The sequence below is a fragment of the Lactuca saligna genome, chromosome 5, assembly GCF_052625555.1.
Source record: "Lactuca saligna cultivar CGN05327 chromosome 5, ASM5262555v1, whole genome shotgun sequence".
NCBI lineage: Eukaryota > Viridiplantae > Streptophyta > Magnoliopsida > Asterales > Asteraceae > Lactuca > Lactuca saligna.
In genome coordinates this window covers 301,591,275-301,605,304 of record NC_136421.1, presented here as the reverse complement: position 1 = coordinate 301,605,304, position 14,030 = coordinate 301,591,275, and the positions used below count along the sequence as shown (strand labels likewise).

The 14,030-nt window shown below is 31.8% G+C and overlaps 1 protein-coding gene across 1 annotated transcript; it reads left to right on the top strand.

Annotated features, from left to right (window-relative positions):
- The first annotated feature begins 5,213 nt into the window (after positions 1-5,213).
- LOC144998742 (uncharacterized) lies at positions 5,214-6,700 on the top strand. Its single transcript, XM_078958474.1, has 3 exons — positions 5,214-5,311; positions 5,407-5,592; positions 5,665-6,700. Exons 1-3 carry the CDS (start codon positions 5,263-5,265, stop codon positions 6,543-6,545), a joined length of 1,116 nt encoding a protein of 371 aa, XP_078814600.1. The 5' UTR covers positions 5,214-5,262; the 3' UTR covers positions 6,546-6,700.
- The last annotated feature ends 7,330 nt before the right edge of the window (positions 6,701-14,030 follow it).

Here is a 14,030-nt window from a genome sequence, read left to right as displayed (position 1 = left end):
AGTAAAGCACTTCGGTAAGTTTGATTTTCCTTTTACCTAGAAATTTACAAGTCGATCTTTGATTTAGGCATTGTTTTTTTGTTTATGGTAAAATCTTCAATCTAGAACATGTTTACCATTCTTATTACAAGTTTAGGTCTAATTTAGGAACCAATTCTCAAATTTGTTGTCAAACGTTTATTTCTAGTTTTTTTTTTAAACGATTATTTCAACTTTTATTTATTTATTTATTATTTTTATTTTTTTGTGCAAGATTGTCCATTTGATTATGTGCAGTACAAAGTTTACTTGATTACACATAAATCGGTGCTTTTTAACATAACTTTTTGATAAAATACCTAACTGGCGTAGATCAAATTACATAATCGGCGTAGAACATTTTTTTATTCAACTTTTTGATAATTTAGCTAATTGGGTGTAGATCAAAAAGATATTCTGATATCGAAAATAAAGTTTCACCATACACACATCTACAACATAAATTTTGTATACATCACCGTTTTTTTTTGCTTTATATTCATCATCCTTAAGAGAGTAAAAGACCAACAATATTAATCTACATCTACTTTTTATTTTTATTTTTATTTTTTTTAATTTAATTATTTATATTTTATTGTAATTTTAGAATTATCATCTATCATATTCATATATATTTTAATTTAATTATCATCGTATAACGAACGAGTTGTTAATGGACAACAATCTGTGCCGCTAAGTCTTTTTGTACGTTAAACTAATTATGTTAAAGAATATATCCATAGATCTTGCAATTACTCTTAAAAGTTTCCAAAATTTTCTAAGTTCAAAAATATCATTGATTTTTACTGTATTGAAAATATAACAACAAATCTATATGGATCTAATATTATAGACTATTGAAAAGAAAAATTATATCTTTTTTTGTTTTTATTTATCTTTCCACCAAGGTTTTGAAAATCGGATTGGAAACTAAACCGGTCGTCTTACTGGTTTGATGGTTCAAGTAATCCAATCGGTCAGACCGATTTCAAAAACTGAAAAAAAACGGATTATATCATAATTATATTTAATTATATGAAAATTAAAAAAAATGAAAAAATAATTTTTTTTAAAAAAATTTCCGGTTTTCGCCGATTTAACGGTCCGATTTTCAAAACATGGCTTCCTACTCATGTAAAATAAAGATATGTGAACACCATTAATTCTTTCTCTCGGTATCTTCTATTGATTTTTACACTTGTCTTAATTTTATGAGTATAAAGATATGTAAGAATAAAAAAATAGAAGGAAATTTAATTTCTATTGAAAATCATATAATTATTTTATCCACACTTTTGGTGAGAACTGAAAACTTGAAATGTAAGAGTTGGTCGATTTATATACTTTTTTAATAAAAAATATTTTAATTTATGTCTATATATATTTATTAATTTTGGATTAGATCTTATTTAGTAGCATTAATTTGATATTTTATAGCAACTTATATATCATTTTTTTGGAAAACATTGATTAAGTTATTATATATATATATATATATATATATATATATATATATATAGAGAGAGAGAGAGAGAGAGAGAGAGAGAGAGATATAGAGAGAGACATAAATTATTTTGTTGTAATTATCTATTGTGTACATCTAAGATTGATTCTGGACCAATCATTATAGTTATTTTAAAAAAGTAATTAATGCATATTACATATTAAAAATATAATAAGTATTAATTAATATTTCAGCATTTAATATGCATTAATTACATTTTTAAAATAATTAAAATGATTGATCCATAATCAATTCTATGTGGACACAATAAACAGTATATATATTGACAACTCAAAGATAAGTTTGAACCTAAGAATTTTTTTTTCCGGTCAATATTTTTCAAAACGAAGACAACCATTAGTTTTAAAATACGGTGTCTAAGCCATTTCTAAGCTAAAAAAGATTAAACAATTTTTATTTTATTTTATTTATTTTTTTTTTGAAATGTGTATATATGCGTATTTTGTATTTTTTTTTTTAAACTTGCAAAACCAACACAACCATAAGACTTAAAGCTAGTGTTTAAAATAATTTCAACATGAAAACGCTAAAAAACACAAAAAATTGAATATATATATATATATATATATATATATATATATATATATATATATATATATATATATATATATATATATATATATATATATATATATATATATATATAATGCGTATTCAAATGTACATATACAAACAATGAGATGTGCATATGTGAACATTTCAACAATAAAAAATTGTTTAATCTTTTTTTAAGTTTAGATTTAGCACGTCAAATAGTGGTATTGGTTTTGAAAATATTTAAAAAAAATATTTCATGGGACATTAGTCATTGGTTTTTAAGCATTTCTGATTTTTTTTTAAAAGAAAATTTTATTTCATAAATATGCATATATATACAAATATTGATGTGCATATGTGTAACTAAGAAATTTACAAATACACGCATTTTTGAAAATGATTTTTTTTATAACTTTTTCATTGAATTAAGTTCTTAATGAAAATGATTGGTAAAAAAAATTAAAAAAAAGATTAGGAATATACTTTTGAAAAAAATTCTTGGGTTTTCACCAATCTTTGTATCTTAACTATATATATATATATATATATATATATATATATATATATATATATATATATATATATATATATATATATATATATATATATATATATATATATATATATATATATATATATATATATATATATACTATCTTATAAAAAAATCTAATTATTTCTAAAAATAGATTGAATATAATAATAATATTTTTTTAAAACGTACAAATGATGAAGCTGATAGTACAAGTAATCATTAATAAAATAATATTAAATTTTAACCATATTTTGAATTCAAATATTTATCATCAAATCTCCTTATATTTCTCAACAATTTGATATGTTCCCTCAAATATCGGATTCATTCAAATTTTGAACCCTTTTAGATATCCTTAAATTTAGCATGTTGATTTAAATATCCCTCTAATCGTATATACCTCTTTGCTCCATCCTCTGCTATAAAGCCCACCATCCAAGAACAAAAAATGACTTCATTTCCCAAATAACACCATAGTTTGATTATTTTGTCTTCGACATGTACTTTCTTTTGTAACATAACATTTTTGTAGAGGAACATATCACCGAAATAATTTACACACCCCGCCGCTTTGCGCAGGTACACTGCTAGTATATATATATATATATATATATATATATATATATATATATATATATATATATATATATATATATATATGCAAAATGAATATACATTATAACTTTATCTAAACTTAGGTACTAAACCTAATGAAACTACGTAATTTATTAACTTAATATTTCAATTATGTGATTCACGACAACTACATGAAGTTGCAGATTTAAGATTGAAGCAATAATTTTGATCGGGAAGCATGAATATTGATTGTCTTCGATCTTCGTGATTGTGGAAAATTGTAATGTTCACTGGGATTAATTAATAAACGATAAAGGAGAAATGAAAAAAAATGGATGATTAAATGATAATGGAGGAAAGAAATGCTATCAGGAATGATATATTACCAAGTGAAATGGAAATGGGGAAATAATTATAGCCACATCTAATTAAGTTTAAGTACTAAACCTTTCAATTGTGTCGTTTTACCTTTGTAAATATACCAGCTTCGGTTTTCAGCTGATAAATATATCATTCCCCGTATCCCTTTCCTTCATTATCATTTAATGAAACCTGTTTTTTTTATTTTTTTTTATTTATTTATTTATTTATTTTTTTGTCATTTATTATCGTTTATTACTTAACCCAGTGAATATTACTGTTTTCCACCAACACGAAGGCCGAAGACAATCAATATTCTTGCTTCCATGTCAAAATTATTGCTTCAATCTTGAATCTGCACCTTCAAGTATTAGTTGTGAATCCCATAATTGCAATCTTTAGTTAATAAAACGACGTGGTTTTAGAAGGTTTAGTGCTTAAGTTTAGGTGTGGTTGTAATATATATATATATATATATATATATATATATATATATATATATATATATATATATATGGAAAAGTGAATATACCCTTAAGGGTATATAAGCTTAGGTACCAAAACTCACTATAATTAGTTGTTTTGTTTGATATATTCATTATAATGTTATTAAACTTCAACCATAACTTGATTTACTTTGAAGATTTTCGAAATTTCACTATTGTTTTCCTCTTATATCACTTCTTTTTGCCGAACACCTATTAGGTTATATATATTAGAGTTGAAAATGAAAATTATGTAAGAGGACGATATATGTGAAATTTATAAAAATCTTAGAAGTAAATCAAGTTAGAAGTTGAATTATAAGAACATTGGACAATTACAATGTACTCATATGATACAAAACAACATAGTATGATGAGTTTGGGTACCTAAACTTATATACCCTTAAGGATATATTCATTTTTCCCATATATATATATATATATATATATATATATATATATATATATATATATATATATATATATATATATATATATATATAATCTTATAGAGTATGTTATTTACATAATCAGTGCATATGGTTTTTGTGTATTTCAATATATATACGATTTTATCTTTGGGCATCATTACCACAATAAAAAGAAAATGAGATACCGAAAAAAAGAAAATGTATTATTGGACCTTGAGAAAGTCATTTTGTTGAACTTTCAAAAAATTTAGTTATCAATATGCAAAAAATTGGTAGTTTAATTTTTCTTTTTAATATTTTAAAGACATGACAAGAAAAAACTATATATGTATAGCACATTAGCACCTCCTATCGAAACTGCTAAAATGAAGAAGCAAAATGGTGATTCGAAAAAAAACACCAAGAAGGTCAAGACCCCATCCCAATCTGTGTTGGAGAAGATAAGCGACTTTACGAAGCGGAAGAGGACACCCGTCAAGAGGAGGAAATTATCTGACATCTTCGCATCTCTCGATAGACAAGCTACCATCAATCAGCAATCCGTCGTCCTCCCACCAAAGGTAATACTTAAGCTCTACATTCATCTTCTGTTTTGCGTGACAGCTTTACAAATAAAGATCGTAAAGACACATGCATGCGACAACATGAAATTTTCATCATGTGGTGGCCTAGCTTGTATGTATATATACTGGTTTAAATCATTAGTGAGATAAGTTTCTTTTATGTCTGCAGAGCAATGGAAAAGAGCCAAAAAAGCGACGAGGACGCCCCAACAAGTCAGCACTTAAGCAAAGTATGATCAAGAAAACTTCGAGCTTGACATGCGAAGGAAGCGTTGATTGTGGTAAAAATAAATTTTACTAAGTACGCTTTGATTCTTCGAAATTGTACAAAAATGTTGAATACAATACTTATTGGTAATTTGACTTGATCGATCAGGTGTGGATCAAAGTAAAGAACCTTCTCCTGATGATGGAGGTGGATCAAATAGATCTGATCAGCTCCGGCCCCTAGTATCCTTGTTTCCTCAACGACGCCGAGCGAAGTCCCCATCATCCATAAATATGGGGAGTTGCATCACAAATTACAAAGGGAAAGAGATTGCCGATGATGAGACTGATAATGGTAAAATAAATGTTGTTTTGAAAATAATATATATTCAGGATCAAGATTTGTGACACTTAATTAAATTTACAGATGACAATGTTGCAGTTGCTGATGACCACATAAATTCATTTGAAGAAGATGTAGTCATTTGGGATTTGTATGGAGAAAGGAACAACCTGTCGACGGATAGGACGAGCTGTAACTCGACATGGATGATGCAGGGTGGTGCCACCACATTACCACCACAACCACGTAATGATAAGGTGGTTAAAATCCAAGAGCCACCCAAATTACTGCTAACTTCGAATGCACTTGATGAAATGCAGCAGCAGCTCCAACCATCGTCAGAGGGTGGTCACGGTCATCTGAAGTCGGCGGCAGTCCATGATCCATCAGAGTTCCGACTTGAGAATTGTGTAGAATCTTTATATGGGAAAGAGTTTTTCTTGAAGAGAGAACCACCAGTTATTGGTCTACATACAGCAATGATGGTTATTGCCCAGAATCCACATTGCCATGATGCCCTTAAAGCTTTAATCAACACTACTACACGGTTGCAATCACCGTTGCCGACGGACCCTACAACCATGATCACCACCAATCCTATTCATAACCACCAGTTTCCGTCACCACCTCCAGCTGATGAAGTAGGACTCAACCCGAATCTCTTATTCCAGAGCTACTCATGGGCTCCGACCAACGCCAACCCAAACCTGTTTGTCTGGCCAGACATGTACGGGAGAGTTCAAGATCCGCCGGCTGACGCAATGCTACCCCAGCAGCACCACCAAGTGCCGCCACAGATGTTCATGCCGATGACAGTGCTGCCACAGTTCCCACCTCAGATGATGATGTTCGGATTCCCTAACTTTACTGGAAAGTATCTACAGGGTGACCCCGGATCATCTAGCAATGGTGCTTCCATGTCCGGGAATAGTGGATACCCTGGTCCTCCACCGTCAGGCGTTTGAATGTTTGATTAAGATATATATAACAAATAAGTGCAAATGCGCATCTTTGAAACTATATAGTCGTTTCTTTTTAGACATTAATTTGTTCGGTTTTAGTTTATTTTCTAAAACATGGTTTTTACAAGACAATGTCTTTACTTGAGTTCTAAAGAACATCTACCCTTTCTTGAAAACACATATCTTCCATCATTTACTTATTATAGTCATTTGTTTGCATATATGACTCGGTTATCCTCACCACTAATCACTACCACTTAAACCTATTCACTGTAAAAATAACTAAATGTAATCAAGGTAAAAACAAGGGAAGAGAAGAGCAAAAAAGGATATCTACAACTTTGCTTAGTGTTCAAGCTTTATTAATAACCGACGGAAAATTCCTAATAAAAACGCCTAACATATGTGCCTATTTATACTAGTTTAAGAGACTCCTTATACTAATAATTAGAAACCTAATTGGACTCTAAAACATGCAGGAATAAAACTTAAAAGACTAATAAAAAAAACTTTACTATGCCAAACCAATTAACCCAACAATCACCCCCTTAATCGGTTTGGTCATACGAGCCACTCGTTCAGAACAATGCAGTCTCCTCTTCGATTAGACCCGCCTCTTCTTTTTCCCATTTAGGACACTCGTTTTTATAGTGACCAAGCTCACCACATTTGTAACATCTAACGTGACTTTTATCCCGGACACGTTCATTACCATCTCGACTTCTCCCGAACCCCCGACCTCTTCCCCGGCCATGTCCAAAGTCATCCCGATTTGAACGTCCATTGCCACAATGCTTACAAACATGTGATTTTTCGTCACTAGCCAACAACAACCCACCCTGAGTGTTCTCCACTTTCTCGGTTCCTCTTATACGTTCCTCGTACGCTTTTAATCTACCAACCGCTTCATCGAATAACATTGAATCCAACTCGAAACATTGCTCTATTGAAGCCACGATTTGGAGAAACGGCTTAGGCATTGAATCTAGTAACCTTTTTACCAAATCACCTTCTTCAAGCTCATATCCAAGACTCCTTGCTTTTGACGCTAAACCGGATAATTTCATCACAAAATCATCAATCGTTTCATCCTCTTTCATGCGTAAACTTTCAAGCTCCCTTTTTAAGGTTGCAAGTCGAGCCGTTTTTACCCGATCCACTCCCAAATACCGTGTTTTTAGCCCATCCCACACTTGCTTTGGGTCGGTGTAACTCGCCATTTGCAACACCATGTCTTCGGGTATCGCTTGAAACAAAAAAGCAAGAGCTTGTTTTGACTTCTTTTGATTTGGTGCTTTATCTAACGTCTTCGGTTCGACCGTCTCCCATATGCCATGTGCATCCATAATTGACTTGACTTTAACCGCCCACACCGGATAATTCGTTGGAGTCAAAACCGGAACTTGATATGTCAACGAACCTCCTTCTTTAACCAACACCATCCTTTTCTCCTTAACCCCGACTTCTTTAATCAAGCTTGTTCCGAGAGCACTCTTCCACCGGACAACAAGACAAGGTCACGACCACCTTTACCGTCTTCTGTCACCCGCAAAACGAACCGAATCAAAGCCACATGCTTTGACGTCTTCCCGTTCGTTTACTCCGCGCCTCCGGTTAGTCTCTCACAAGCCTGATTAAAAGACACCGGGGTTGCTTCTAATCAACCTCGAATCACACCCCTTCAACGAAACCGCGCTTTGATACCAAGTGTAAAAATAACTAAATGTAATCAAGGTAAAAACAAGGGAAGAGAAGAGCAAAAAAGGATATCTACAACTTTGCTTAATGTTCAAGCTTTATTAATAACCGACGGAAAATTCCTAATAAAAACGTCTAACATATGTGCCTATTTATACTAGTTTAAGAGACTCCTTATACTAATAATTAGAAACCTAATTGGACTCTAAAACATGCAGGAATAAAACTTAAAAGACTAATAAAAAAACTTTCCTATGCCAAACCAATTAACCCAACATTCACCACTAATCACTGCAACGTTAAGTTATCATCACCACTTACTACCACTCCACATAACATCATTTTTTTTTTAATTTTTTTAATTGAAAAATACAATGTTAAAATTTTAAAAAAAACATTGATTATTTTAACTAGTTTTTCGTTCAATAATAAAGAAACAATACATTAATATTAAAAACTACATTACTTAAATAATTTAAAATTAAAAAAAAAACATAAAAAAATCTAATCTTCATTCATGTTAAGTTGGTACAAATGCTCTACGACATATTTTCGAAGTTTGAATATCGTTTCACTGTTATGAATTTCAACAACTCGTGTTAAAAATTCAGTCGTTCCAGGTACGAACTCTTCAATCGGGATGACAACGTCGTCCGGATCATACGTACAAATCGCTCAACCTTCATCTTCAATAATCATATTATGCATTATAATACATGATTCGACCATTCTTTGTGAAAAACCTTATACATACATATACAAAACCAATCTACACACTCAACACCGATCCTTTCAGACACTTTCAAATACTCGTCGAATGCATAAAGGCTATACCGTTAGGGGTGTTCACGGGGCGGTTCAGTTCGGATAGTAATAAAATTGTGAACCGTGACCACGGGGCGGGTACATCATGCGTACTAACCGAAACCGAACCGTATTGACAAAAAAACCGAACCGAACCGAACCGTATGAAAGCGGGTAACCACGGTTCGGTTCACGGGTACCCGCTAAAATATAAAAAATTAAATTCAATTGTAACTACAAACTTCATTTTAGTTATCTCTTTCTTAAAATTAGTAAGTCAAAGAGTTACAAAACACATAATGAAGTTTAAAAAACGTAATGAAGTTCAAATAGCATGTATTATAATTTGTATAATAAATACAATACTAAAAATAACAAGAAAATCAAATGAACATAGAATAACAAAATTAGAGTTGTCGATATGGATTTTTGTTTAGGTTATTGAACTCATAGATCAATCAAAATAATACTAATGAAATAATACTTTTTTTACTTATATATATATATATATATATATATATATATATATATATATATATATATATATATATATATATATATATATATATATATATATAATCAAACGGTTCGGTTCGGGTATCCGCGGGTACCTAAATATGAAAACCAAAAACCGACCCGTTGATATCCGGTTTTTTCGGTTTCGGTTTTTTTCGGTTTCGGTTTATTCGGTTTCGGGTTGGCCGGTTTGGCTCGGTTTTTCGGTTTTGCGGTTTTTTTTGCACACCCCTATATACCGTATCCCAAACACATAAGTGCAGCCGCACATTTTTGTATACTACTAAAATCCATTATTCCTCTAGCATCGGGTTTTTGTTTAAAAAAATCGTAATGGGCCTCTAAAGCTTTACTAATATGTAAAAATATAATTTTATTAAAACATAAACGATGTTCGAACGAGTTATCATTGTAAAGATAATTATCGGTAAAGTAATCACGTACTAATAAGTCGTGTGCAGTTTGACGATCATGATTGACGACCGCTCTTGAACGTGCAACATTCAAAATTTCTCTATCGTGAATGTGTTGCATAACATTGAAGAAGGTCGAGATGAATTCTCTGTCATGATTTGAGTAAAAATTCTTAAAGAAATCCATGTTTTTTTGTTTTAGAGATAGAGAATGTAAATTTTGATGAAAGGTGAGGGTTATGTATTATGTTTATATAGGTAATGAGTTTGAAAATAAAATAAAAATTAAAAACTTCAAAAATACGTAAAATAAAAATTAAAAACTTCAAAAATATGACCGTTGAACGGTCGAATTGGCAAGCCAGATTCTCATTGGTCATCCACTCTCGTCGTAGCCATCACGAAACGCAACGAACGAGACTCACGACAACACACGGGGACGGTGTGCACGATTGTGGTTCGTGGCCACGTATACCGCAGACAGTCTCATGCTTAGTATACCGTATGGTCTAATGCACCCAAACACATGGGTACGACTTTCTAAGTAGCTCTTTTCATTGGGTTTTTTTTCTCTTGTTTTTGATACATGAGAAAGCACCCCTAATGCTTTTAACAGTCATATGGAGTTGAACGGTTACAAAAGTTTACACATCGTTGATTATGCTTGCTTGCTGGACAGTAGACTTTGTTTGGTGATATTCTTCGTTTCTCTTTATTGTTTTGGTTTTATATACTTGATACATGTAGGTTTCTTCCAAGTACATGATGATCCAGTACATTTAAAGAAGAATTTGTATTGTTGAAATATTCATGATAGTGGATTTGAAGCAGTCATAATAGTTGTTTTGTGGAGTTTTCCACTCTAAATTTTTTGTATCTCTTCTTCATTGCTTACCAAGTGTTTTAGGGTGATTATATTGGCCATATAATTTACATCGAGGTTGTTTTGGTTGCATTTAAATTAGCCTATTTATTTGCTTCCTTTAAGATTCATTCGAGTCGGAAAAATTTAGCCAAGTAAAGATTAACCATATATATATATATATATATATATATATATATATATATATATATATATATATATATATATATATATATATATATATATATATATATATATAAACAAAAAGACTTTCATTAAGATTAATTATGTATTTGTGGTTACCATTGTAGCTTTGTTTTTCCCCATCACATTTGTTACAGCTTCGTTCCATAGGTGAGACACAACACTGTAAAAGAGATCATCGTTGGGAACCTGTAGCTACAATCAGATAATACATCACTTGCGCCCCGGGAGGAGGTCTCGGGAAGGTACTTTGACGTTTTCGTTAGTCTTAGGAGAAGAATGTATGAATGAGTGTTAAGTGAGAAGGGACTAGAGAACTCTACTTGTTATGGTGACGTTCCTCCTCTTTTATATAGCTAGGATTTCGTATAGATGACGGGACCATTGTAACGATATCTAGAGTACCGGCCTCTGATCGGTACATTTGTCCCTGACCTATTCTTCACTTATTCTGATTGGTATGGGGGAAATACTTTTTAATGGCCCATGCATAATTATGCTAATGTCTCCCTCTGTAATGACATGCAAAAGCCATGCGTGGGGAACAAGAGGTTACTGCCTAGATGATGATGGCTTAGTTTCCGATTGTAACATCCACGTTTCTCACTAGGCGACTAAGCGTTAATAAAATGATGTAGTTGACAATTGTATCCCTTTATGAAGTAAATAAAGAGAATTATTTGAGTAATATGTGATTTATATATGTAGTATACGTGCTTAAAATGATATAATAAAATAGGAATAAAATACGCTTCTAAAATAGAATAATAATTAGGATGTATAACCTTGATGAAAGAAGAAGTAGTCGTGATGAAGATTATGGAGGTATAAGGAAAGCTCCAATCAGATGTATATCGAAGAAGTTACGATTCGTTGAAGTTTTGTGTTCGACTCGTTACAACATCGAATGTTGCAAATAGTTAATCAGAGATAGATCTCTTATTAGCCTAAGTAATCTAAACGAATGTCGTAGTAATCGTTAAAACGAGAGCGTGCATATAGAGAACGTCTAAATCTGACTTCATTAGAGGAAGTTATGATTTATCTAAGATTCAGTGTAGTAGTATACAACCCAGAAATCAAATTTTAGATCGGTTAATTTTTAGCCGGAACAATCTAAATGGAATCGAAGATCTCATTAATAGAAGTCTGTCGATATAATGACAATCAAGAACTGACGTTGGACGAGAGAGTTATTAATTTTTAACGGATTTTAACAGTCTAAGCCTATTAAAAATGAAACTTTAAAATTAAAATCAAAATTAGCCGACATAGTCTAAACGAAAGTTGTAGATCTCGTCGATAGCTACATGTAGATATAAAAACTCGTCAAAAATGGAGCTTGTATGAAGAAGATATGGGTTTTCTAAGATTTTTAAAAAATCTACGCGTAGATGAACGCCATGTCACCCCCTCTGACATAGTGTGGCACGCATCGACAACCCACGAGATTGCAACACGTATCACCACTAGATGAACACCATGTCACCCCATCCGACATAGTGCGTGGAGCAAACCGACAGGGTGCGACACACATTTCTTTTTCAGGCTTTAAATACCCACCTTCGTATAAGCTTTTCGTATCTCACCCCTAGATGCCTTCTCTCTCGATATTCTTCGGTTTATAGCCATTTTTCCTTAGTTTCTAGTAAACTGGGGAAACCCTGCGACCCCTGAGTGCCCGACAAGTAGTAGCCATTGAGTAGGAACTCTGTCAGTGCAATTTCTAGACTTTTTTTTTTCTAGGGAATCTCTATAAGTTAAATTACACTCTATTCTATTTTAGTGTAATTTATATTTAAATTCATAGTCATTGTTATGAATTTATAAATAAATTTATCAGTGGTTCCAACGGCATAATACAGATTGATCTACTAACGGGGATTTTCAAACAATATACTTTGTATACCAAATGGACCCTACCTCCAATATGATCCTACCTGGGTGTCTCTTATCAGCTATAGATCAGTAGACATTGTGATTGTTGAGGAATCTAGGCTATTAATTTGTCATAAGAGATAATAAACTAAGACTTAGTGATAATTGAACCTAGGTCATATCAAAGGAAAAGTAAAGTGCTGAAGCGAAGCACTGTCCAACTTTCCAGTCATCCACTTAACAAGTGAGTGTATAGTTACTTTCAGCTTACACATAGAAAGAAAGTATCTAGATGATTAAATTATATGTGTGCCTATTATTTGTATTACTTGATATTTGTGTTAAATGAATTATATGATTGTACTTGATTTAATCATATACATATTTTCATATATTTATATAAAACATATTGTGTAGGGATGGGTGATGAAAATGATGAAATGAGGACTTGACTTTTGATGAACCAGTCGTCTAGTGGAGTATAGATGACGACCATAGACCATTCTAGACAGTCCGGTGGAACGCTGACAAGCTCGCAAGTTGTAGGTGTTAATGAATTATCTGTTCGTTGGTGTACTCTATCCCCCTCCCCCCCCCCTCATGGTTGCTTTATGGACACATGTTGCTAAAGGAATCCCCTAATCAATATTGTCTACTCATTGATGATGATGATCTTTATGATAGGTCCCTTGAGATCAATATTTTAGGATCATTAAGTGAGAATAACAAGAATAGGTAATTGGGTAAATCACTTGATGTGAATTACATAATTAAAAGAACTTAATTATTGTGGGTTGGAAACCCTATACGCTTACCAGCCCCCCAAGCCTGACCCACTCAGTTTCATTGTATCACATGTAGTCGTACGAAGGCCCATGGATGTTGAGTGATTTAAAGAGTTTGTAAGTCATAGTATAATAAAATATTGTAAGGCCTGTAATATTTTTGTTATATTTATGTTTTGTATTGATGATGCCATCCCACAGTTATTAATGAAACACATTTCTTCAAGAATGCTTGGTAAGAATTTTATCACATTACTAGGAACGAATTCTGCATTATAATTCGTTAGAAATGATACTTTGAAATGAAATAAGCATAACTAAATAAGTA